Source organism: Erinaceus europaeus, chromosome 6 (assembly GCF_950295315.1).
Source record: "Erinaceus europaeus chromosome 6, mEriEur2.1, whole genome shotgun sequence".
NCBI classification, from domain to species: Eukaryota; Metazoa; Chordata; class Mammalia; order Eulipotyphla; family Erinaceidae; genus Erinaceus; species Erinaceus europaeus.
The window spans coordinates 51,595,095-51,622,427 of NC_080167.1; the positions used below are offsets into that span (position 1 = coordinate 51,595,095).

At 43.5% G+C, this 27,333-nt stretch overlaps 1 protein-coding gene across 13 annotated transcripts in view; it reads right to left on the minus strand.

Moving 5' to 3' along the window:
* FRMD4A (FERM domain containing 4A) overlaps positions 1-27,333 on the minus strand; it is a 593,356-nt gene that overhangs the window by 85,183 nt on the left and 480,840 nt on the right. For all 13 annotated transcript variants that reach the window (XM_060192202.1, XM_060192203.1, XM_060192201.1 and 10 more), the window contains 3 exons: positions 24,241-24,325; positions 14,746-14,802; positions 13,817-13,839 (listed from right to left, as the gene is read on the minus strand). In XM_060192202.1, coding sequence (XP_060048185.1) covers positions 13,817-13,839; positions 14,746-14,802; positions 24,241-24,325 — 165 coding nt within the window. The remainder of the gene's footprint in view (positions 1-13,816; positions 13,840-14,745; positions 14,803-24,240; positions 24,326-27,333) is intronic.

Here is a 27,333-nt window from a genome sequence, read left to right on the forward strand (position 1 = left end):
ATTCAAGCTGCTCATTCTCTGGTGTCCACAGTGGCACCTTCAACAGGGCGGCACACTTTGATGGGAGGAAACTATGCGACAGGCCAGTAGGAGACCCTCTGCAGAGCTGAAACTTGAGTGTAGGTTTGCCCTTCATCACATCGGAAGTGTAGTTGGGGGAGGAAGAGATTGTCTTACCCACCAAGCACCAGAGTGTTTTGCAAACAAGCTCTGCTACTGACAGTCCCAACTTAGACTTCCTTTGCTAGAACTTGCAGAGGGCTCTCTAGCACGAACCCAGGGCAAGGTTACAAACAGAAATAGAACAGGAAGTCACTAAGGCGTGAAGCCTGTCCAAACCCATTACATTCTGGAAGGGATCCAGGGCCCTGATCCTTCCCATAGGACAGCTCTGTAGAAATGTTCTGTTTGCTTTGCCGCTATCTGTAAACATTTGCAAGAACGCAGAGGTCACTGGCCCCGTCAAATGATCTGACCACACAAGTCAGAAAGCTGTCACCCAGGCAGGTGTGACCTAGCAAAGATGCTGGGAGTTCCAGGCCTCCCCTCTGTGTCTGTCACTTGGACATTTCTTCCAGAGGCCATCAATTTGATCAATGGTGACTTATAGAATACCTGAAAACATGTTCCAGTAGTGGCCATGCTCCATTTTTATTAATATTTATTTATTTATTTACTAATGAGAAAGAGTAAGAGAACCAAAGCATCACTCTCAAACATGCAGGGGTGGGGATCAAACTCAGGATCTCATGCTTGCAAGTTCCAATTCCTTCTGGGCCATCCATGTTCCAGGGTTAGCTAAGGGTCTCTTATGAGAGTCAATTGCTAAACAGAATGAAACCAAAGTCTTTTTATTTACTTATTTTTCTGATGTTGTCGTTGTTGGATAGGACAGAGAGAAGTGGAGAGAGGAGGGGAAGACAGAGAGGGGTAGAGAAAGACAGACACCTGCAGACCTGCTTCTCCACTTGTGAAGCGACTCCCCTGCAGGTGAGGAGCTGGGGCTGGAACCGGGATCCTAAAGTCGGTCCTTGTGCTTTGCGCCACGAGTGATTAACCCATGTGCCAAACGCCCGACTCCCTTATTTTTTGTATTAATCAGATCTTATTTTTTAAAAAAAGTTTTAGGGTGTTGTCAGTAATAATGTGGTCTCCTAATGCTGTGTGGGTCATTGATTTAGGAATGCTTTGAGGTTTGCACCTGCTTACAAAACAAATTCTAATGATTTACTGTGGAAAATTAAGTTATCTAGCATTACACTAAATTGGGATTTTTCAATTAATAGAGTAGCTTAAAATTTAACCAACAAGACATAAAATAAATAAAGCAAATATCATATATTTTCTAGAGGATAAGCAAAATGCACACTCTGTTTTCATTTTTTAAAATGAAGAAATGCTTTTAAGGGATTCTCTCTGGTCAAAAGAGCTGTCCAGAATTTGGAGAAACCCAGAGACAGCAGACTAACGTAGATGAATTCCTGGTGATTTGGATCTGTGCAGGTACTGAAACAACAAATCTCTAAAGCCAGAAAGCTACTGTAGTGCAACAGAAAGAACCAACCTGAAACTCATAAATGGCGAAAGCATCATCCTAGCTCCTCCATATCTTATGAGCACTTCATGAAGACCAAATCACCCAGGGATTTTTTAAAGTGAAAAGGAGCATTATAACTCCTCCACAATCCAAAAAGTTTTAAGAAACAAACTCACCTAAAACCCTTTTGATAGCAAACCTAACTTTTCCACAAAAGGAAACCTTTCTCACTCTCCTTGGTATGAGTATTTATCTCTTTACCCTTGAACTTTAAGAGATGGAACTCCAAGTGTTGTCCCAGACCTGGCCAAGGGTCTAAAGTAATTCTCTGGGTTTTTTTTTTTTTTAATCTAAAACCTACAAAATGCTGACTTTGGTAACACTGGAACCCTCAAGTTTTGTGCAAGTGAAAGCTGTTTCTCTTTACCCAGTGGTACAATACATCTAGAAAACCAAGTCTGGTTATTAAGGGAAGTTAGATTATTCTTCTTGGCTCATCCTTAAAGACTATGCAGAAAACAAATTCTCTCCATTCCTTCCTCCTTTTTGTGTGCGTGTGCGTGTGCGTGTGTGAGCTAAGATAAACTCAAGATTATAGCAAAGAAAATAGGGAGTTGGGCAGTAGCGCAGTGGGTTAAGTGCACGTGGTGCAAAGCACAAAGACCGGCATAAGGATGCCGGTTCGAGTCCCCATTTCCCCACCTGCAGAGGAGTGGCTTCACAGGCAGTGAAGCAAGTCTGCAAGTGTCTGTCTTTCTCTCCCCCTCTTTGTCTTCCCCTCCTCTTTCAATTTTTCTCTGTCCTATCCAACGACAGCAACAACAACAATAATAATAACCACAACAATGATAAAACAAAAAGGGCAGCAAAAGGGGAAAAAGTGGTCTCCAGGTGCAGTGGATTCGTGGTGCAGGCACTAAGCCCCAGCAATAACCCTGGAGGCAAAAAAAGAAAAGATAAGAAAAGAAAAGAAAAGAAAAGAAAAGGAAAGAAAAGAGGACACACCTGCCTGTCTGTCTTGATTTTCAGGTGTATACAGGGAGGTCTGCATAACCAATGGCTGGGGATGTTGCCTGCCATTTTGTGTGACTGTGTAAACAAAGAGAACCACCTAGGAACCCTCTTCAACTTTTTCCAGCATGAAGGATTCTGGATTCTGGGCATATGCCACACATGACTAGGTCTCACTAACTTACCAAGAATGCAGAGGTGCAACATGGCAAACATGTTAAGGACCTACATGTCTTTATCTTTGATGCTAATTGTGAAGTTTTCTTTAAGTTGCACGTTCATCTTTTATTACAGTGAATTTGGTTTCCTAGGGTGGGATGAATGTTCTGTGAGTTTCTAACATATTTGTATACATGTAAAATCCAAAGCCAGTTTAAAATCTTTATAAGTCTATAACTTAAAACAGCAATTTTACTAAAGTAGCACAAGGAGAAGCAGCTGGTTAATTTTTTGCAACTGGAAACCTTAACTGTAAACTGATACAATTCCACAGCCATGAGTCCTTTACAATCCACAAGGTCAACTAAAAATCTGTTTGAGATAAAATTAACAAAAGGCACATGCTGTCATAACACAAAGTTTCCTCCTTTACTATATAACTAAACAACCCCCAGTGGGTATTTTACAGGAATTCTGTATTCCTTAAACCTTACTATAGATTTTTCTATGTCTTGCAAATGTGATTTTTTTTCACACATGAAAAGTTGAGTAGAACTGACTTTGCACAAACCAAAGCTTTCTGTAACAATTTATAAGTCGAACATTTTGTTTCAAATTTTCACAGATTCTGTTCTTTCCAGATGGTCCTGTTGGGTGAAAGATCCCAGCTGTTTCTCCCTCAATGTCCTTTTTAAGTTATGGGAAAATGTCACTCCTCCCTGTTTTTTTATTTTTTTTTTGTAAATTAATGTATGCAGATTTTACAAATTTCAATTATTTGGGCTTATATATTGTTTCAAATTTAACAATTGCTTTTTTTCTCTCTAGCAGTTTTAGTAGGGAAATGTGCAAATTTAGGTACTAAAGACAGTATCAAGTAACACAGATTACAATCAAAATTCTGCCTATTCCAAACATAACTGCCTCTGTTTTTTTTTTCTTTAATTTTCTTTATTGGGAGATTGGTGGTTTACAGTCAACAGTAAAATACAAATAGTTTGTACATATGTAACATTTCTCAGTTTTCCACATTTCCATTCAGCCCCCACTAGGTCCTCCTCTGCCATCATGTTCCAGAACCCTGCCCCCAGACTTTTACTTTGATGCAATATACCACTTCTTTAATTTTAAATATTTATTGATTTTGATAGGACACAGAGAAATTGAGAGTGGAAAGGAAAATAAAGAGAGGGAAAAAGAGAAATGTGAAGCACTGCTTCACTATTGGTGAAACTTCCCCCTAGGTGGAGACTGGGGGCTTGAATGCAGGTCCTTGTGCATAGTAGTGTGTGCATTAAACTGATGTGCCACCACATAGCCTCTCCTCAGTGGTTTTTTTTTTCCTTAACTAGTTACCTAAGTCTTAGTAATAAATAAATAAATATATTATTTATCTTTCTACCAGTATATGGCATGTGACAACTGATTTTATTCAAGAAGCTAGAGAAAAATTATTTTAAAAAAATCTATCCCCCAAATTCTGATAATGGTTAAAAACTGAGCTCCCTTTGAATATTAATAAAGCCATTTAAGTAAGTGCAAAGTAGTGACCTCAGCAGACTCAGAACCATGATTCAGTGTATAGTCACCCCACTATGAATGTGCCCCCCATCTCAGCGGAACTGTGATTTATAAATGACTGCTTTAGATTAATCAGCTTTCAAAGCTGTCTGTCTGCTGAGCATGAAAATACAGATAGCAATCTGTACAAATGTTCATGTAACTTAGAAAGTCCTGTACAAGAATATTAGCTTTGTCTTTTTTCCTCTCTGGTCTTCTAAAATTCTTGTTTTACTCCATAACTGTTTAGGAGACATCTTGTCTTCTCTAGTCTAGCATAACTGTCTATAAAGCAGGTACAAACACCAGAAAGCCAAGATCTGTCTGTTCATATTGGATTCACAGTGGTCTTTAAGAAGATAGGGGACATGGCTTCAGAACTGGTGGATTAGTGCTGCAGGTCTCTCCCTCTCCCTCTCCTTCCCTCTCTCTCTTCATCCTCTATGTGCTCCCCACTCCCTACCAGTTTCTCTCTGCCTCTATAAACATAAATAAATAAATAAATAAATAAATAAATAAATAAATAAATGGACTGAAAAATGGTCACCAGGAGCAGTGGATTCATCATGTAGGCACCAAGCCCCAAGCCCCAGAGACATCCCTGGTGGCAATAAAATAATTTAAATAAAAGATAAATAAGATGTCAGGCCATATTTTTAAAAAAATATTTTTATTTATTAATGAGAGGGATAGTAGGAGAGAGAAGGAACCAGAGATCACTCTGGTACATGGGCTGCTGGGGATTGAACTCAGAACCTCATGCTTGAGAGTCCAACACTTTATCCACTGCACCATCTCCTGGATCATGCATGGCAGATTTCTAAACAAAAAAATTCAAGAGGGTTTCTTTTGGCTTCTTGGTCCCAGAAATTTCATTTTATCTCTCCAGATTACTGAGCACATGACTTATAGAAGAGATATCACTGGAAGGTGTTTATTGCTTTGCTCCTAATGATTCTCCCAGAGCTCCAGAACATTTAGTCTGTGGAAGCTGATAGGAACTTCTAAGTACAAATACACTCTAACTCCTCTTCTAAAATGGCAGAGAAAATCTGATAATAAAGGATGGCGTTTTATTTTCATCGATTGAATGGTAATGCCTCATTCTAGTTCCAAAAACTATCTTGTCTATTTATTATTTATTTATTTTTAAGAAATAGAATTGGGAAGAAAGAGCAGAAGTCTGTAGACAGGTAGCTCAGGGATACAATAAGATTTCTCCCTTAACACTGAACTCTGAGGAGCTGAGACTCTCGCTTGGCCTAACATTTAACTTTGAACAGATGTCACAGACACTGACCCCAGAGGATTCAATCACAACTCTGTTTCTTTTCCTCTGGATGTTGTGTTTATTTGAAACAGAGTCTGCAGGCCTGGGATGTCTCTTAGGCACAGGGTGGACTTGGCTCTACAGGTTAACAGAATGTGCCCATGCATCTTAAAGCAGAATCTCCTTAATACCAGCCTTCTCTTAAGGTGCTGTGCACTCTCTGCTTCTAATAAAGCCCATGTGGGCAAAATTCTGCCTTAATGATTAGCATCAGCACACCCGGTCCTCAGCAGCAAAGATATTTCCAGGTCCTAACAGCACAGAGTAGCAGAGCTTTCTTGGTCTGGTTTCAATAAATCTTAACAAATTCTACATAGCAAATGTTTTTTTACTAGTCTCTGATAATGTAAGGATGATTCTTTCTATCAAAAGTAGTGTGATTGGGGCATTCATCTGTGCAATTTCAGTATAAAGATTTTTTTTTTCCACCAGGGTTATTGATAGGTCGGTCAATATGTATATGACTCCACCACTGTTCCCAGTGACTATTTTCCCCTCTGTCCCTTCTTCTCTTCTATCCTTTTTTCCTTCTCTTCCTTTTTGACAGAGGATAAGAGACACACACACAGAGGAAGATAGAGGGAAAGACAGAGAGAAGAAGAGACACATTCATGAAGCCTCCCACTTAAGGTGAGAGGAAAGATTTTTCCCTCACCACTTGGGGGCTTGAGCCAGGGTCCTCATGCATGGTAACATGTGCACCCTACTGGGTGTGTCAACACCTGCTTCCCCCCCCCCATCATAAAGTTGTTTTTTTTTTTCTTTGCATCCAGGGTTATTGCTGGGGCTTGGTGCCTGCACTACAAATCTACTGCTCTTGGAGGCCATTTGTTGTTGTTATTGCTATTGTTGTTGTTGCTGCTGGATAGGACAGAGAGAAATGGAGAGAGGAGGGGAAGACAAAGAGGGGGAGAGAAAGATAGGCACCTGCAGACCTGCTTCACCGCTTGTGAAGTAACTCCTGTGCAGGTGGGGAGCCAGGGGCTTGAACTTATGCCAGTCCTTGCATTTTGAGCCATGTGTTCTTAACCCGGTGAGCCTCTATCCATCCCCCATAAAGGGGTTTTTAATCAAGTCATCTACTAGCCAAAATGTTGTCTAGTAGTGTCATTTTATTTTTTTAAAATATTAGTGATTTGTAAGATTTTTAAAAAGATAATAGCAGTACAGTTCCATACTACACTCACCACCAAAGTTCTGTGCCCTCCCACAAAAGAGATTAAGACTTCATTTGGGAGTCGGCGGTAGTGCAGCTGGTTAAGCGCATGTGGCATGAAGCTCAAGGACCAGCTTAAGGATCCTAGTTCAAAGCCCCGGCTCCCCACCTGCAGGGGAGTTGCTTCACAGGAGGTGAAACAGGTCTGCAGGTGTCTACCTTTCTCTCCCCCTCTCTGTTTACCCCTCCCCTCTCCATTTCTCTCTGCCCTATTTTATAACAACGACATCAATAACAACAACAATAACTACTACAACAATAAAAAACAACAAGGGCAACAAAAGGGAAAATAAATAAATATTTAAAAAACACTTCATTTATGTATTTATTTTGGATAGAGATAGAGATAAATTGAGAGAGAAGGGAAAGACAGATATCTACAGCATTGCTACTCTATTTGTGAAACTTCCCCTGTGCAGGTGGGGGCTGGAGGTTTGAACCTGGGTCCTTACACACTATAATGTGTATGCTCTACAGGTGCACCACTGCCTGTCCCTTATTTGTTTTTATGCGAGACAGATAAACTAAAGCACTGTTCAGCTTTGGCTTATAGTGGTGCCAGGGATGGAACCTGGGACTTTTGGATCTCAGATAAAAATTTCCTCCTCCTCCTTTTTTTTTTTATAGGACACTTTTTATAAGTATCAGAAAGGCTAAGAGAAAGTGAAAAGTGAAGTAATTCTCAAGATGAGGGTAAGGAGATTGACCACTAGTTTTCAGTGAGGGCCCCTTAAAGAAACCAAAACCAAGTAACATACAAGTTCTTATGAGCCATTCTTCACATATTTATCATAGGGCAGCAAGAAGCCTCCTAGTAAAGGAAATTAAAATGTAACTACACCCCTTGGTCAGATCAATGGAGTTTACAGTATCTACATACTTTCCCCATATTTGGGAGCTACTCTATGACCTGATACAGCTTGCTAGTCTTATTCCAAACTCTGACAATACTTTCAGCCCACCTGCATGTTAGTTGTCAGGCTCAGGCAAAAATTAGTAAAGTCATGGGCCTCTTCCAACATGAAGACCCCAAATCTCATTTGTTATATTCTTACCTTTAGGTTCCTGATTATTAAACAATTTATTCTGCTTTATATATTTTTTAAAAATTTTATTATCTTTGTTTATTTATTAGATAGAGACAGCCAGAAATTGAGAGGAAGGGGGGGACAGAGAAGGAGACAGAGACACCTGCAGCCCTGCTTCACTACCCGTAAAGCTTACCCCTGCAGGTGGGGCTGGGGGCTTGAACCCAAGTCCTTGCACATTTTAACATGTGTGCTCAACCAGGTCTGCCACCATCCAGCCCCTGTACTGTTTTATATCATAATATTTTTCAGCCACCAAGTTGCATATGCTACCATGACGCCAACTTGACATCCTTGGGCATATGACCTCACCAATGTGTCCTGGAGCCCCACCTCTCTAAAGCCCTGTCCCACTAGGGAAAGACAGAAATAGGCTGGAGGTATGGATCGACCTGTCAATGCCCATGTCCAGCACAGAAGCAATTACAGAAGCCAAACCTTCCACCTTCTGCACCCTATACAGATCTTTGGTCCATACTCCCAGAGGGCTAAAGAATAGAAAAGTTTCCAGTGGAGGGGATGGGATTTGGATCTCTGGTGGTGGGAGTTGTGTGGAATTGTACTCCTATTATCCCACAATCTTGTCCATCATTATTAAATCACAAATAGAAAAAAATGTAACTACAGACCCTGGATGTCCTGATTAGTTGATTAGATGAGGTGTTTCCTAAACTGGCTATTTATTTATTTATTTATTTATTTATTTATTATTTTTCCCTTTCGTTGCCCTTGTTGTTTTTCGTCGTTATTATTGTTATTGCTGTCATTGTTGTTGGATAGGACAGAAAGAAATCGAGAGAGAAGGAGAAGACAGAGGGGGAGAGAAAGACACCTGCAGACCTGCTTTCACTGCCTGTGAGGTGGCTCCCCTGCAGGTGGGGAGCCAGGGGCTCGAACCGGGATCCTGATGCTGGTCCATGCGCTTTCTGCCATGTGTGCTTAACCCACTGTGCCACCGCCTGGCTCCCTAACCTGGCCTTCTAAAGGAAGAGAGTATTACTTTCCCCCAATAAACTCACTACTTTCTTTTTTAAAATTTCAAGTAGGAAATGCCAGTGGTCAGCACTCAAACCACTACAGTATTTATGATGCATAAAGTCTGTGTCATTCAGAGAAAATGTGTGCTAGCTGATATTTAAACAGCAATGATCAACTGAGAAACTGTGTTTTTGAACTGCTGACCCTACTCAGTCACTGACCTATTTAGCCTCTGTGCTTAGCAGTTCCATAGGCACTCTGGTTGTTTTCAAACAGAAACGACAAATCTACTGACTTCCTGGTTGCTGATGGACATTCATTTCTTTCCATATATACACACCAGGAGGTGACATATGATCACTGCAAACTGTGTTGAGCAAAATGATACATGTGAGAAAATATTATTGTTAGATAAGACAGTTTCCTAAACCTTGAACGATCTCTTACCCATTTGTCCTGCATATGCTACAATAGGAGCATGTATATCTATAGTTCTTCATAACAGGGATAACCCTTATCTAGTGATACCCCGTTTCCTTCTCCTCCTCTTGGTCCACTTCCTCCTTTTCCTTCCCCTACTCTACCACCCCTTTTCCCACCCCACTAGAGCTTCACAGTTCTGGGATGCCTTTCCAGACAGAAAGTGACAGAGACAGAGATACCTCAACACTTCCCTGGTGCCATGGTACTCCCATGTGGTGTGCCAGGGCTCTGAGCCTGGGTCCTGTGAATGATAAAGTAGTTGTCCTTCCAGGTGAATTGCCCCACTACTCCCCCTAAGCATTTTCTTTCAACTGTACTGAAGCCAATAGCTCATTGTCAAATTAAGAAACTAGAATGTAAGCATTTCTATTAAGGGGAAGAAAAGAGAGTTATGCAAGAAGATGCTTCCAGGGGCTTGAGAAGCAACACTCAAGCCCCAAAGAAGAAATAACAACCAGTATGCCTCATGAGAATCATTCTGGGTGGTTCTGACATGCTTCTCTTTTGACCAAAGCAAGTCAGCACTTTTTGACTTCCCTCTTTCATAAAAATAACCTTTTCCTTCTTGCACTTCAAGGGATCTGCTCCCTGAATGTATAGTTTGTAGTAATCATTCCACATAATTGTATTTTCTATATATTCTTTGAAATATAAGTATAAAGGTTGATAGAATCCTGGGACAAACTGCCTTTAGGAAGTGAACAGGTTTAAGACTCTCAATTACAAAAAAAATAAAGTCACTTTTGGTCTTGTGTGCCACCATTCATTTGCAAAGTTATTAGTTTATAGAACTTGTTAGAATTGAGTCTTAGAGCTGGATTGATAACTCACCAGGTAGGGTGAGTGCCTCGCCCTGTGGGCAGCCCAGGTTTGAGTCCTCACGGGAGTGCCATTACTCTGGGGGAAACTCTGCTGTGGTGTCTCCCACTCTGTCTGAATGAAAATTAGTTGGCTTGGGAGCAGTAAGAAACCACACATGTGTGAGGACCAGACTCTACGAAAGAAAACAAAAACTAAATTCCTGGAGCAAGTTTAATTAGTCTTTTCAGTGTGCCTGTATGCTCTCCTCCTCCTCTAACTTTATTCATTTTTTTGCTCTTACTGTTATCACTGGGATTCTGGGCCTGTACAATTCCTCTTTTCCCAGCACTCTCTCTTTTTTTAAAGACAAAGCATGAGAGACAGAGAGGGAGAGAAACAGAGACAGCACAGCACCACTCATGAAGTTTCCCCTGTGCAGCTGCTCCCACATGGTAGCTTGGGGCTGGAATCCAGGTCCTTGTGTATGGTGGTAGTGCTCCACCCGGCGAGCCATCTCCCAGCCCTCTGTATGTTCTAAGCTGACATGTCATTTTATTATCAATGCTCAGGAAAATGTATTATGCATAGGTAGATGATAGTAGACAAGGCAAAGCAATTAAGAGCTATGGTTCTATAGTCCTGCATGTAGTACTCATACAGCAACGAAACCAACAAAAAATATCTCTGTAATGCTAACCTATGACAACAGATCATCAAAATGTCCCAGGTTCAATCATCCGTTCAAATGTGCTCAACTGCAACCGCTGGTGTGTGTGGCAGGGGGTGTCCACCCACACTCATGGGAGGAAACACAAATAGTACATTTAGACTTGTTGCTCTTATCCCCAGACCTCCAGAACATAGAGCAGACCGGGTACAGCAGTGAGTGTTCACTGGGGATCCCACACAAGAGATGCTACCGGAGCAACAGAACGCCTTTGCACCAGGTGGCTGACCTCGCTGTGCCCTGGCAGCTATTTCTCTCCCCAGTGGACTGCTGTCATAAACTGTGAGACAGTGCTGTGACAGATGAGGCTAGAGCAGGACCCCGTGTTTCTCTGTGGCCAGCAGGCTGGCATTCCACAGGCTCCTTGGGGGGGGGGGGAGCATGAGTTACTGCAGGGCCAAGCCTGGCCTTCCCCATGGTCCTCCCGTTCCCATGAGCTGTGTGGCAGAATTACAACACTCACAGTCCACATTCCTGCCTGTCAGGGCACTCTCAAAAATAAATAATATTTATAGCACCATTCATAGCCAGCGACATAAGGGTGGGGGGAGCACCTCCAGAAAATGAAGACCAGATGAGGAAATCCACTGGGTCTGAGGGCACTGCACCTCTGATCAGGGATTCCTCGGAGTCTTTGTGAGTAGATATGATCCTTAACACTCAGTGCACTTTTAACATCCTTCCCCTCCATGCTAACAAAGGGTACAAAAAAGAAAAAGAAAGAAAAAAAAAGAACACAGAAAAATGTTAGAAAGTCTAGCTTCTATCTCCTGTAGATGTTTCCTTCAGCAATTTGAGCCAACTACAAGTTGAAGTTCTCCTGTTAAGGCTCTGGAAAGAAAGTCCTACTCCCCAAAACTGATTCTCCACTTCTCCTTTATGCCAAGATGCAGAAAACCTAAATAAGGGGTGGGTACAGAGGTCTCCTTGTGCAAACAGTCAAACAAAGTGGAAGAGACCATATTTTAGAACTAGGGGCCAACAATCTATAAACCACTGGAGGGATCTGACCCGCCCCCCACACTTGCTTTTGTATGGCCAGTGATCTAAAGATGCCATTCACATTTTTCTATCTTCTTTTTCTTGTTTTTTCTTTGCCTCCAGGGTTATTGCTGGGGCTTGATGCCTACACTATGAATCCACTGCTTCTGGAGGCCATTTTTTTCCCTTGTTGCTTATCATTGTTGTTGTTATTATTATTGTTGTTGCTGTCGTTGTTGCATAGTACAGAGAGAAATCGAGAGAGAATGGGAAGACAGGGGGAGAGAAATATAGATGCATGCAGACCTGATTCACCATTTGTGAAGCGACCCCCCTGTAGGTGGGGAGTTGGGGGCTTGAACCGGGTTCCTTACAATGGTCCTCGTGCTCATTCACATTTTTCAGTGGTTAGGAAAAATGTTAGAAGAATGTTATCTTGTGACTCATAAGCATTCACATGAAATCCTAACATCTGAGTGTATAAATAAAGCTTTATTGACACACTGCCACAGCAGCCATCTGTTTGCCTAAGGCCCCTGGTTGTGTTTGCATTGAGGGAAAGAGTTAAGTGACTACAATAGTCTCTATGGCCTACATACCTGGCGACACCCAAGTCTGGCCATTTATGGCAAATGTTTGCTGACTCTAGCTGACCCTAAGAGTATAACACTATTTTTTAGATGTTTCTGGGGATTTCTGTGGTGCCACCACTGGGGAGGGGGAGAGAAATGGAGAGAGAACACAACACAGCATAGCACTACCAACTCTGCATTCCCTTTGGTGCTATCTATGGTGTTACCATGTGGTGCTGGGGCTTGAACCAAGGGCCTCAGTGTCTCATAAGGTGTGTGCTCCACTAAGTGAGCTTGCTCTGCCCCTCACCAAGCTCTGCTGGGTAAGAATACTTATCCCAGGAAGCCAATGAAACATTACAGGACTGCAGAGAGAAAGCAGTTCAGATCTAAAAAGTTAGTCAATTCATGAGCTTAACAAAGCTCACAAGTATGATGAGGCCACCAACTGACAAAGTTTATGTAGCAATTATAGATCAAACCCCATACCCCTCCCAGTATGAGAAAACATACAGGTTATAAGATAAAACATAGACCCTTCCTTCCTTCCTTTTCTTTTCTTTTTTAGTGGCATCAGGGAGTGAAGTTGGTGGTTTTGCATGTGTGATGTTGTAGCTGAGCAGACTCCTTGGGCCAAGTTTTTCATTACTTTATGGAGAAAGAGAGAGGAAAAAGGGAGAATGAGACAGAGAGGAATGGTATTACAGCACTGCTCTACCATCCACTGATCTCTCCTCTCCCATCCATGTGTTTTCATGTGGTGATGGGGCTCTGACCCAGGGCTCCATGAGCAGCTAAGCAGGCCAATGGGCAGCATTTAATGAAACAAACAAGACTGAACTGCAGAGACCTTGGCTTTGAAAGCAGTGCCCAGGTTCACAGTAGTCTCTCTTGCCTATGTTCTCTCTTGCCTATGTAACATTCAGGGAGGAAGGAAGGTAATAGCAGGATGCCTCTACTGTCACACTTTCACACGTGAAGTCTCCAAATGGGACAGCATTTTGCTCCCTTGACAGTCAAGGATTGAGAAGAAAGAAGCCCCCATCTGTGTTAGGCCTGCTGGGGTATATATACCCAGTTTCACACATCGCAGTGACTCAGACTCCATGAGACATTTGAGGAGCCACACACACCTCAATCCAATGGGCCTAAGGGACACTGGGCCTGCACCTCAGCTTTCTGGGGCCTTCTAGGCCTGTTATTAGCACAGGATGGCCTCCTTCCCCACCTGCGTAGCTGTGTCATTGGAAGCTGGGATCCCCTTACTGCTCAGTGATATGAATGCACTTTCCACCCATGCAAGAAAGAGAAAATCACTTCTTGAAATACAGGTGTGGCAGAAAACATTCTAGAGCAAAAACTTGGAAACTCACCTAGAAAAGTCCCCCTTTGCCTCCTGCAGAAGAAAAGAAACAACATCAGTGTAACTAACGTTCTCATGGTGTGTCACAGACTTTCAAATACATTTTATAGTGCTGGCAAGTGCAGTACTGAGTGGATCGAGCTCAGCATGGCTCTCCTCACATTCTGATGGGAATGTAATTAGGAAAGGGCTAATTTGCCTTTGAATTTTGCCATCTGAATACAAAACACCAGGTTCAACTTTGGAAAGTGATGTGCTATGAATGTATGTTCATAATGACAAAGATGCAAATGTCTACCTCTTGGCTCTGATCTAGTTTTTCTCTAGTTTGAAGATTCTGAATCTGGGAGTGTGTCTAGTTCTAGTGGGCTGTCTCTTTTGTTTTTTGTTTTTATTGAGGCTATCAAAGACTTTGGTGGCAGAAGCCATGAAACCTCTAGTGAATCTGATCTTATGCCTTGCATGCAGCAGCTGATCAATTATGCTTTGTTAACTGAATGAATTAATGACATCATCTCAAGTCTATTTGCCAGTGTTACTCATATTGCCCGGGATGCCAGAATCCAATAAGAATTCTTTTTTCTTTTCTTTTGTATAAGCTGAAGGCATTTTTCTGTCTTCCCAGGGTGGTGTGAAGTGATTCCTTGGCAATTACTTCAGTTACTTAGTTTTTCCCTCAATGGGGGAAGGCACCAAAGCTGAAGATAGTGAGGTGACCAAATGGCCTCAGATTCCTCAAGACTCAGGCCAGACACTCAATTTTCCTTTGCATAAGCCACTGTTTGTTGGCATGGTGTAATGTCTCTGGTAGATTTTTCCAGACTGTGGCTCAGTGTTGAGATGACAGAGAGCCAGAGGACGCAGACGTGGGAGCACATCCAGTCTTACTCCTCCCTCTCCTGAGTGCAGCCCTGGACATACTGATAAGAACTGACCTACCTGTAGAATGTAGGAGGCTAATTCGAACACCACTTCACTGTCCACATCGATCAGCTCCTAGAAGCAGAACCAGTAAGAGAGGTGAGTGTACAACATCCACTCTACCAGGACTTCTTGGGACATGTCCCTAAACAGAGGGCTTGCTGTCCTCTCTTGAGGAGGATCCTGAAGTCTCCGGTTCCCCAAGCAATGACTCTGAGTTACTTGCTCTGCACTGTGACACCCCTTTTAACACAACACCTCTCAATGAGCAAGAAGCTGGTCCTCGGCTGACATGGTCACACCTCTAAGGTCTCCTCACTTTTAAATCTTTTTTATTTCCCAATTGGCTCTGAGGAATAAAACCAGGGCCTGCTACACATGCCATGTCACAGCTGAGTGGCCTCCTTGGTCCAGACTTTCTCATTCTTTATTTCTTAGAAATAAAGGGAGGGAAGCAGAAGGGGGGGGGGGGTCAGGGAGAAGAAGAGATACCGTAGTTTTGTGTCATCACCCATGGAGTTCTCTCCCCTAGAACCATCCATGTGACTTGAACCCAGAGTCCTGTATATAGTAGGGCATACGCTCTATTGGGTGAACTATTTCCTGACCCTCACCTTTTAATCTTGATGAGAAATTAAGGAATGAACTAGCCCTGGTTTTTTATAAGTCAGTGAATCCAACTGCTCACTGGAGTAACTGATAACCATTTGTGTTTTCTTTGTAAAATTTATTTCAAAAATAAGACTAGGGCTTTACTGAAAGTAATGTTATAATGAGACTGGTCACTTACTCTTAATAAAGTTAAAGGGACCAGGAAATACTGCACATTTTAACATGCCTAAGGACACAGCTGGTACCCCTAGCCACCAAAAAGGAATACCACGCCAAAGGGTTCACAAGTGGTGGAACTGTGCTGTACTGTCTCTCTTCTCTCTGCCTCTATTCTCCTGTTTTTCATCCCCTACCTAAACAAACAATCAACCAAACAAAACAGAATCCACTGGGAGTGGTGGAACAGAGCCCCTGTGAAAACCCTATGGGTAACATTAATAATAATTATTACCATTTGTACCAGTCATGGCTTGCACTCAGTAGAGTTCTACTAAGTGTCTGCTACCACACTGTCAAAGCAATTCTGTTGTTCAGGTTGAAAGTGCACCTGTCTTGCTAGTTCTCTCCTCAATGTTTACTCTTGATCTGTGGATCCACTCTTAAAGACTAAAGACATTTCTTTGCTTTTTTTTAAGAAAAAAATCAATGTGTGCATTTTTAAAGATGTAGTTTATGTTATTTTTAAAAACAGCTCTACTGGGACCTAAATGATTTTTTAAAAATCCTGCCTATGTAATACAGGTAATTTGAGAAATTTGAATTTGCAGTATGTGGTGTGACCACATTCATCATAATAAACAAATCCATCCTCAAATGTTTTCTTGTGTCTCTTTGTATTTTTTCATTTTATGAAATTTTCTTGTCTCTCTTTTATTCTTTCTCTCTCTCTTGGAAAAAAACACTTAACATGAGGTGGTGATCCAGATACATTTTACACACACACACACACACACACACACACACACACACACACACACACCACTGAGTTGCTCTAGATTATTTAGATCTTAAAGACAGAAAAAAAACACTGAGTCCAGCAGCAACAAGGGTGATGACCAGATCAGCACAGACATGCTGCTCCTGGTGGTAGTTTAACAGAGTGAACACTCTTCCCTCTACCTAACACCACTAAGTCCTTCAGTGGGGGAGTGGTATATAGAACTTCAGATTTTGGACAGACATAGGCACCTGCTGGTCCAATCCCTGCTATCAAGACCAGAGACTCAGAACCACATGAGTTACAGATCCTACACTCCTATGCAGCCTGTGACCCTGAGCCTGCACTGCCCCAATCAGCTAGGAAGGAGTCAGATTCAGCCACCACCTGGTCAAACCACTTCTGTTATAGAAGTTCCTAAGACAAGTGTGACTTTTCACTTGAATGCAAAACTCAGCCCCAAATCATGAGTTTTCTCACTGCTTGGGGGAGGAGGGGTCCAGATCTGGCCCCAGTAACTCAATACAATGCATGCTAGCTGCCTCTGTGTTTTCAGGGGTAGGGAGGTATCATTCAAGCCTTAGATGGATAATAACATTTGCTGCTGTACCAGCTAGAAAGTTGGACTTGGAGAAATCCAGCTAGCACATGGAGAACAGGACAGCCATTTTTTGTGTGGAGTCAGCTGCTGTAGTTGATCCCAACTATGGGGGCTGGGACTATAGTGCTGGTGTCACCAGTTCCCATCAGAAGGTCAATCATTTCACAGCATTCCCACGATGGAACAGAAACTGCCCAGAGTTTCCACCAGAGATGGGCTTGCCTCTCACCACGTTCCTTTCCCTGCCCTCCTGCTCCTGGGAACTGGCCAGTGATATGTGTGCTCTCTGTCAAACATTCACATCCAGGCAATGGTCAACAGCGGGCTAATGTTTAACATCCCTGGGGGGCCAGCTAATAGCTCAAACCCGGCCACCAGGAAGCAGCCCTATGTATGAACATAGTTTTGAGCTCACTGTTTTATTTATTTTCAGATATATATGTGCATGTGTACATGTGTGTATATGTGTGGAGAGACAGACCATACAACACCACCATTTCACCATCCATGGAGCTTCCAGGTGCTGTCCATGATGCTCCCATGTGGTGCCAGGGCTTGAATCCAGGGCCTCACACTTTCCTCCCTTCCCCTCCCTCCCTTCCCTGCCAGGATTATCAGTGGACTCTTGCCTGCAGGATATCAGTGTTCCCAGAGGTAACTTTCCCCTTATTTTTGATAGAGGGTGAAAGACAGAGAGAAATAGAGAGGGATACACACACATACACACATACATACATACATACACACACACACACACACACACACACACACACACACACACACACACACACACACACACACACATACCCCTCTGCAGCACCGTTCCAATTCTCATGAATTGTCCCCTCTGTAGGTGGGGCATGGGGGGCTGATACCCACATTCAAATGTGGTAATATGTATACTGTGATGGGTGCATCAGCACATAGTCTCAGGCCTCAAACTTATTAAGACATGTGCTCTACCCATTGAGCCATCCTCTAGCTGTTAGTACATTATTGGACTGAACTACCAGGTTAGGATGGTTGTGCTTGTGTGGGAACAGATGTGGGGGAGTCTCTGCTTTGTTTTATTTTATGCAGCCATCACATAGTTCCAGGAGACTGTCATCAACCAACCGGACAGCAGCCTGTCAGTGTAACACACAATCATTCAGAGTAAAGTGACTGGAGATGTACAATTCAACATCTGACCTGCCGAATCCAAATTCTTGATCACACTTGTCCTTAAGGTCAGTGGGAGGTAGCACCTCTGTCTGTCTGGGGTGACTTTTTATCTTTTATAATCTTGACAGCCTTCCAAGAAAGATACTAGAACAGTGAGATGCTGGTGGTGGGTGTAAGTGGGTGCAGCCACTATGGGAAGCTGCCAGGAGAATCCTCAAAAAATTATAAAAGGCAATGCCATGTGATCTAGTTCTCCCACTTTTTGGATCTATACAAAACACTCATGTAAAGATACAAATGTGTTCTTTTGCTCAAAAAAGCATTAGCTGTAAACAACCTAGGTGCCCATGGACTGATGCATGGATAGAAGCTAGAGTGTCCATGCACCACTCAGCTACTAGACGAGGCTCTGCCTGGATGGCAGAACTCACTTGCCACTTGCTAGTCCACTTGCTTGCTGTGTATGTGGTCTGGGTTTGAGCCTGGCCCCCACTGCACTGGACTGTTGTAGTGTTTCTCTTTCTCTCTCTCCCCACTGCACTGGACTGCTGTAGTGTTTCTCTCTCTCTCTCTCCTATTTTTCTGTCTCTGTTTCAATTTTATTCTATCTGAAAAAGTCAGTTTGGAGAGGTGAAACCCTAGTGATGAGAAAAAAAGAAAAGTTAATATCCTGCCATTTGCAACATATGGGTGGTCCTGGAGGGCCCCATACTCAATGAAATAAGTCAGATGGCGAGAGAGGCACTGTTTGATGTCACCAACATGTGGTACATGAACAAAAATAAACTTCAGGACGATAAGGTCAATTAGTAATTGTGAGAAAGGATAGGGATCATAAACCAGGGGGAAGGGGGAGGCATATGAAGCACACTTGAAACCTAAATACGTTTAAAAACAGTTAAGAGGCAGGAGGTGGCTCAGCAGGTAAACCACCTGCTTTGTACATGTGAGATTCTGGGCTCAATTCTCAGGACTACATGAAAACTACAGAGGCAAATAAGTAGAACTCTATGGACAGTGGAGCAGTGCTTTGAGCTCTTCTTCTCTCACTAATTAAGAAGTGTTGTCAGGGAGAAAGATCAGCTAGTAGAATGCAGGACTTTTATACTTGGAATTTATGGGCCAATTTCTGGTGCCCCATATACCAGAGTAGTGCTCTGGGTATGTCTGTCTGTCTCTCTCGTTATGCAATAAACCTTTTTTTTAAAAATTGGGTCAGGGAGGTGGCTCAGCAGTAGGGTACATGCTACATATACACAAGGCCCCAGGTTTCATCCTTGGCACCACATTTAAAAAGTGAAGGGGCAAGTTCACTTGGTAGAGCACACCACTTATCATGGAGAAGGCCTAGACTCTAGTTCCCCCAGAACACCACATGGGAGTACATGCATGGAGGAAGTTTCATAAGTGGTAGAGGAGTGGTGTCTCTCCTTTCTCTTTCTCTACCTGTACTGCCCTCTATTTAAAAAAGGAAGAAAGAAGGATAGAAAGAGAAAGACAGAGACAGAGAGAGAAGAGAAGAGAACAGAAGAGAAGAGAAGAGAAAAGAGAATGTGAAAAGAAAGAAAGGAACTTTAAAGACAGTAGAATCATGGCAGTGGGAAACTCAAAAGAAAATCCTGATAAAAAAAGGGTAAAAATTTAGAAGGAAAATGCAGAAGTAATGGGGGAAGGATTGAAGAATGGAGTGTCCAGGACACAGCACACACTTCTAGAAGCTGATGGAAAGAGGTATTTCACCATTTCTTACCCAGTTTCATTGGTCTATGACTTTGAGAATCATCTAGCCATCTGTCCCCAGATAAGTACAGGGACCCAAGGAGTAGAGAGACCAGCCTGGACATAGCAAGGATACTCACTGCAACTTCCCAGGAAATAGTTCCCCACCTCTACATACCTGCCTAGCCACCTAATGCCAACTGTCCCCAAGATGTCCCCACTAATACCTGGCCCTGTTGCAAAATCCACCTCTGAAACTTCACTGTAAATAAACAGTGCTCAGGCCTTATGTCCCACCTCTGTTCTTCAAACCTGAGATCAAGGTACTAAAACATGGTTCCAGGGCCCCCTCTACCACTTAGACTCACACCACTTAGGAATATCCCTGAGGTCGGTATTATTACTCTCACTTTATAATGAGAAAACCTGAGTCTACAGAATGTGGCCACAAGCACACAGAGGGTCACACCACCTTTTTCTCATTCACATCACCAGTTCAAAGTGCTGGCCACTATTCACACAGAGAAAATAAGTGGAGCCTGATCACAGCAACTGGCTGCAAGCCCCACACTTTCCTAGGGTTCTGTGTTTTCTCTAGAATAGGGATGAGAAGAGAGCCAGCTGGGGACCCTTCTGGGAAGATCTAGGGGTGTTTGCTGGTGGGGGAATGTTTCTCTGTGCCTCTGTGCCCTCCAACCCCATCCCAGGGCTACAGGAGGAAGGTAGGGCTGCCTGAGTGATCATCCTGCTTGGAGCCTTGACTGGTCTGGGGAGACATGAGAAGTGATAACCTGTTCCTGAGACTCTGGTGGGTAGGGGGCAGAGGGAATGGGATGTCCTGTAGTTTCTATGGTCATGTGGTATCCATGTTGGGCCTATGTTACACGTCCTCTTGAGTGAAGAGAATCTCTTTCTTTGATCTTTTGCAAAGTGGCATGGGAACACAAGATGCGACCAGTGTAAGCACCTACATTCAGGGCAGAGTGAGGGAGGGGTGCCCACTTCATCCCAGCAGGCACTGCTGAGCCCAGGTGAGGAAGGAGTTTTTGTTATTTGGATGTAATTTCTATTATTTGCTGTGTGGTGCCAGGGATAGAACCCAGGGCCTCACACACAGACAGAGCATGTTCTCCATCCTTGGCCACAAGAAAGTTTATTTAAAAATTTTTTATGTATTCATTTATTTTTGATAGAGACAGAAAGAGAGAGATATAAATTGATAGGGGAGAAGGGGAGAGAGAGACAGAGACACGAAGAAAAAGAAAAGAGGAGGAGGAGGGGCCTGTAGTATTGCTTCACCTCTCTTGAAGCTCCTCCCCTGCAGGTGGGTGGGTACCAGGGGCTTGAACCTGGGTCTCTGCACATTGTAGCATAAACACTCAACCAGGCATGCCATTTCCTGACCCCCTATGAAACTGTTTTTAATGGATGACTTTCTAATCCTAGTGAGAACAAATTTGCTTAATGCTAGGAAAGGACCAAGTTTGGTGGCAACACATGCCCACTGACAGCAACCCTAGTAGAAAAGGCATAAAATAAGAGAGAGATTTTAAGATTCCTGCTTCATGTGTGGTGGTGGTGGTAGTGGGAGGTCCAGTCCCCACGCACTGGCATTCTGAGGGTCTGTGCTCCTTATTTTTTCATCCATCCCAGAGTCCTCTGTGAACAACATCTTCAAAAAGTTCTAGCTCAGTGCCCGTGGCTGAACTGAGAACTTGCTCCTCTGCCTTCAACCTGGTGTACCTACATGCCACAAGTTGGTACAGGCCCAAGTTGAAGGAATCTTTCCCTCGCCAACTCCCAGACGTTTCCTGCCCAAGCCTGCCACCTCGTGGACAGTGTTTGCAAGTTATTTCCAGACTTCAAAGCACTTCACATACTTGAAATAAGACCCACCATTTACGGACATCCGTGAGGTTGGTATTGTTATTATTACTCTCAGTTTATAATGAGAAAACCATAGTTTATCAAGAAAGAGGTATTTTTCAAGTTCCTGGAGCTAAGTTTGGTGCCTTTTTTTCTTCATTTGGCCAAAAGAAACTCAAGATACTTCTGCCTGAGGAGTCTGGGCTTGAGTCCTGAGAAAGTCCTGGCTCAGTCACTGTGGTTGGTCCTTCTCTGGAACCTCATTAGGTCACAGCCAGATCTTTCATGCTTCTTAATCTTTGCATTAGGCAGAAGTATTCTGTGCTATGAATGTGAAGAACTTCCAGAAGGAAAAGTGAGGCTGAGGGGCCATTCTGACCCCATCTCTGTGTGTCTGTGTTAGTGTTTAGTGGGCAGTGCAGTTCCCCTGCAGCTGGGTCTAAGCAGGAAGAAGCTTCAGACAGGGAATCTTCTGGACTCCTTGGGACACAAAGAACTTTCCAGCAGGTGCACTTGGCTCGAGAGTTCTCTCTCAGGTGAGTCTGTCCTCCTGCACTACTGTATTGTGCTCTACCCTGACAGATGCTGCCTTTGAGTAGCCATATGACTTGAGGCAAACATCAGATCCCTCCTGTACCTTCTCTTCCTCATGGTGACACAGAAGACAAAGTAGCCTTCATCTTTTCAACAGTGTGAAGACTAATCTGGACAACTTCTGGAAATTTCAGGCCAAGTAAGTGTCACTGTCCCTCTCTGGGTTGACAGGGGTGACAGGGGCTCTGCTGAGGTTGCACTCTGGAGACATGAAGGTGTGTTGAGGGCATTCTCCCAGTGGTGGTTCTCTCTCCAGGGTATTCTGCAAGACCTCCTGGCCCAGGGAAGGGTGTGGACAGAAATGTGTGTGGCCATTTGGGTCACTGGGTGAAAAGAAGAACTAAAAACATTTGGGGGAATTGCACAAGGGACTGTCCTGGCTCATGTGGGATTGTCCCTAAATGAGACATTTCTCCAAAGAAGATATGGCAAACATTAGACAGTGCATGAAGTTACTCCATGTCACTACAAGGAAGTGAGTCCAAAGCACTGGGACACACCACTGCACACCCGTTAGTGGCAAGTGAGGTAGCTCATCTGGGAAGGTGACTGCTTTTCCATCCACACTCCAGGTTCACTGCACAGCAATCCTACAGCACTGGAGGAAGCTTTGGTGCTTTAGTCTTTCCTTCTCTGCTTCTCCTTTCTTTGACTCTCTATCTGAAAAAAGTCAGCTGAGAGTTAAAGTCTTGGTGAGGACAACAACAAGACGTGTGGGAGGAGGCAGAGAAGTTGGAACCTCTCAGCACTCCTAGTGGGACTGTAAGATGGTTCAGCAGCCATGGGAAACAAAATGGAAGTTCCTCAAAAGAGGGGAAAATAGGAATTACCATGTGGCCTGGCAATTGTGCTTCTGGAAATATATCCCAAAGAATCAAAGGCATGGATCTGAACAGATACCCATGTCCATAGCAACATTATTCACAACTTGTCAAAGACAAAGCAACCTGAATGCCTGCGTGGATACAATATGGTCTGACCACACAGTGAAATACTATTCATCCTTCAAAAACAAGGGAGCTCGAACACCTGCCACAGCATGAAGAGACCTTGAGGACACAATGCTAAATGAAACAAGTCACTCGCAGAGGACAAATACTGCACGATTCCACTGTTTTGAGGCCCTAAACATGGTTAAGCTCCCAGAGATGGAAAGGCAAGTGGAGGCTGCCAGAGGCCTAGGTGGGGAGGAAAGGCTGGGCTTGCTGTTTGGTGGGGGAGAGCATCAGCTGTGTGAGATGAGCTCTGGAAATGGACAGAGGTGCTGGCTACACAATGGTGTGAGTGACCCCACCCACAGCAGTGGTTGTGATGCTCCTTCTGTGTGCATTTTAGCAACTCTTTGACAGAGACATCTAGGACACCCCAAGAAGGCCAAATACATATGCATTTGGTTATGATGAGTTAATCTGGGGCTGGAGAGAGATAACTAGGTGGTTAAGCACAGGACTGACATGCCTGAGGGCCCAGGCTCCATCCCTGGCACCACATATGCCAGAGCTGAGTGGTGCACTAGTCTCTCTCATTTTCTGTCTCACTTAAACATAAGTAAGTAAATTTTTTTAAAAAGTTCATTTGCAAAAGGATGACAGAGGACCTAGTGGGAGTTGTATTGTTATGTGGAAACTAAGAAATGTTATGCATGTACAAACTACTGTATTTACTGTTGACTGTAAAACATTAATCCCCCAATAAAGAAATTTAAAAAAAGTGCATTTGCACTGTGAGAGCTAAGTTCACTGATCCATGGTCTCCCATGTCTAGGTTTCTCTTGTGAATCAGATGCTAGGTTAAGCTCATCCATCAAATACAAATAAGGAACTTTCCAAAGAGCTGAAAGCAAGGAGCAGCGAGACTAGAAGGAATCATATCATTGGTATCTTTGCTTTCAAAGACATTCCCATTATCCACAGTAATTCACTTACACATGCCTTATGCTTCTGGGTAAAACCATCATATGGGGCAAACACGTGGGGTTCCCAGCTTTATGGGGTCTCTGAGCAGTGGGAGAGGCTCTCACCTTATAGATACAAGACTTGGCGTTCAGAAAGAAGAGCTCAATGGTGGCATTATCCTTCAGGTAGGAGATGCTCTCTATGTAAAACCTGAAAGAGAGACAGCAGATGAAACTCAGAAACCTAAATCAGTGGGTCATGGGGACAGTCAAGACTTCTTTCAGACCTGTGTTGGAACCCCAGCCCCCAACAAACAAGGAACAGATGTCAGTGGTGGTTCTATAATTCCTTTTTTTTTTTGCCTCCAGGGTTATTGGTGGGGCTCTGTGCCTGCACTATGAATTCACTGCTCCTGGAGGCTATTTTTCCTATTTTGTTGCCCTTGTTGTTGTGCTTGTTGTAGTTGTTACTGCTGTCATGGCTGTTGTTGTTGTTGGATAGGACAGAGAGACATGGAGAGAAGAGGGGAAGACAGAGAGGAGGAGAGAAAGACAGATACCTGCAGACCTGCTTTACCGCTTGTGAAGTGACCTCCAGCAGGTGGGGAGTCGGGGGCTCGAACCAGGATACTTACGCCGGCCCTTGCGCTTTGCGCCATTTGCGCTCAACCCGCTGTGCTACCGCCTGACTCCCTTATAATTCCTCTTTAAGAGACATCCGTGTCTCCCAAGACATGTTTGTGCAGCCTTGCCTGGGAGCCCAATAACTGACCAGATATAAACTTCTAACACTTCTAACGTCAACTGGACCACTTTTGTTTTCCAATATGTTTTCTGATATGCTTTTCAATTTGTTATAATGCCATTTGTTTTCATTACTCTATGTTTTGCCCTAACTACTGCTGAGTTGGATGTTTAAGGATAATTTCTTCCCCTTAACCAAATGGGGAGGGCATCTTTCTCTTGGAGTTGGTTACCACATGGCTTCCCAAACGCTGGCTTCTGCACACCCACAGAGCTGGGACGAGTGTCCTCAGCACCAAGACGGCATAGAGAGTGATGCACACTCAGTTAAATGGAAATGGGATTTTCATCCAGATGGAGTGTGTGGATTTTTTTTTTTTTCAGGGTGAAACATGCTGAAGTTGTCTCAGTACACATTCACAAGGCGCCTCTACACCTTGGCTGTGAAATCTATAAAGACTTTACTTTGATAAGGTGCTGACACTTGGGAACAGGAGAGAAGACAGAGATGCAGCCTCGGTAGGAAGAAGGTTTGTGTGGGTGTGATAATTTGGGAGAGTGCTGGGTGTCTTCCAGGAGAAAACTGGGTGTCCTAGGAGGGTGCAGTTGTCAAGTAGAGAGAGATGACACAGAGCTAGTCTTTTAGAACTGCTTTCACAGTAATGGGATGAATTCTGGGGAGGAAGTCAGGATTAGTGAGCAGGTCTTAGCTCTCTGAGGTTCAGGGCAAGTCACCTAATCTCATGGGGCTTCTGGTTTCCACACAGTAAAAGATGGGGAGGTGGAACAAGGTGATAGCCCACTTGGGAGAGCAAACATCTTACTGTGTGAGAAGCCCTGATTTAAACCCCAGCACCACATGTGAGGATGATGACACTGGGGAGGGAGATCCATGGATGGTGGAGTGATATTGCAGCATCTCTCTTCTTTCTTTCTCAATCTCTCCTTTTATTTCAAAAAAATAATACAGAATAGAATATTGGGACAGGGCAGCATCACACAGGTAGGTTCAAACTATGAAAAACAATTCAGATAAAAACAGCAACCACCACAAAAACAGTAGGCCAGCAGTAGATGAGGTAAGGGCAGTCTGCAGGTTTGACCGGACAAATAACACCTTCTTATTTTCCATCATGCACAGGGGTCACTGAGAAGAGTATGTTACAGGTTCATTTAGATATGAGAGAAGTTCCAGTAACTTCATCCACAAGTAGATATTTCCCAACAGTAAATGTGAGTGTGTGAACAAAGTGCCTGTCTCCTGCCTTTGGAGGCCAGTCTCAGGTAACAGGTGTCTATAGAGCTGCTCTCAGCCAAAGGGAAATAAGCCCAATTCCCTAAAAATGGAGAATTGGAATGCAGTAGCTAGGGCAACATCTCAAAGCAAGACCAGAAGATGAGATTAAAATGGATGTCTGGGACAAAGAAGATAGCACAGTGGTTATGCAAGAAAGATTTTCATGCCTGAGGCCTTGAGATCCCAGGTTCAATCCCAGTACCACCATAAACCAGAGCTGAGCAGTGCACTGGTAAGGAAAAAAAATTCTGTTTTAAAAGGATTCTGATGAGGGACAGTCAGAACTGCAAAAAGTAAAAGTGGAAGGACGGTGAAAAGAAGGAAAGAGGAAGGACTGACATTGAGAATGCAGGCAGATAGACAGGCAGGACTGTCTTGAGCTACAGCAGCATTTCCTGAGGGTCTGGGTGAAGCAGAGGCAAAGAAATTAACAAGCATGTTCTGAGAGGAAAGAGTCATCCCACTTCCTCTTGACAGAAGCTGGAAAGCAGTTTCCTGGTAACCTTTACCACCAAGAAATGTCTGGAAAGCCCCGAGTTCCGGACTGTCATATCATTCTCTATAGCTGTGGGGTTTTAACTTCTCCTGAACTTTCCACCTGTGAGAGGAACACCTCGAGAAAAACACACTTGGAAATTTCAATCCATGTGTGTCTGAGCACTGGAAGGGGATGCTTCAGCTTTCTCTTTTTTCCCTTCCACTCTACCTCCCCTTCCTCCTCATCCCTCTCCCTTCTTTCTTTCATGGTTTAGGCCCAAAGGTTTATTTCCCTTCTCTTTCTTTTTTAAAAATTTTATTTATTGATTTATTATTGGATATGTACAGAGTGAAATTGAGAGGGGAGGGAGATATATAGAGGGAAAGAGACAGAAAAACACCTGCAGCCCTGCTTCACCACTCATGAAGCTTTCCCCCTGCAGGTGGGGAACAGGGGCTTGAACCTGTGTCCTTGCTCACTGTAATGTGAGTGCCTAACCAGGTACACCACTGCCTGTCCCCCCCCTTATCTTTCTTTCTTTTTATATTTGGGATAGAGACAGAGATAAACTGAGAGGGAATGAGGATATAGAGAGGGAGAGGTCTGTAGCACTGCTTCACCACTCAAGAAGCTTCTCCTTTGCAGGTAGGAATGGGAGCTTGAACCAGGGTCCTTGTGCATGTCAGTATGTGTGCTCTAC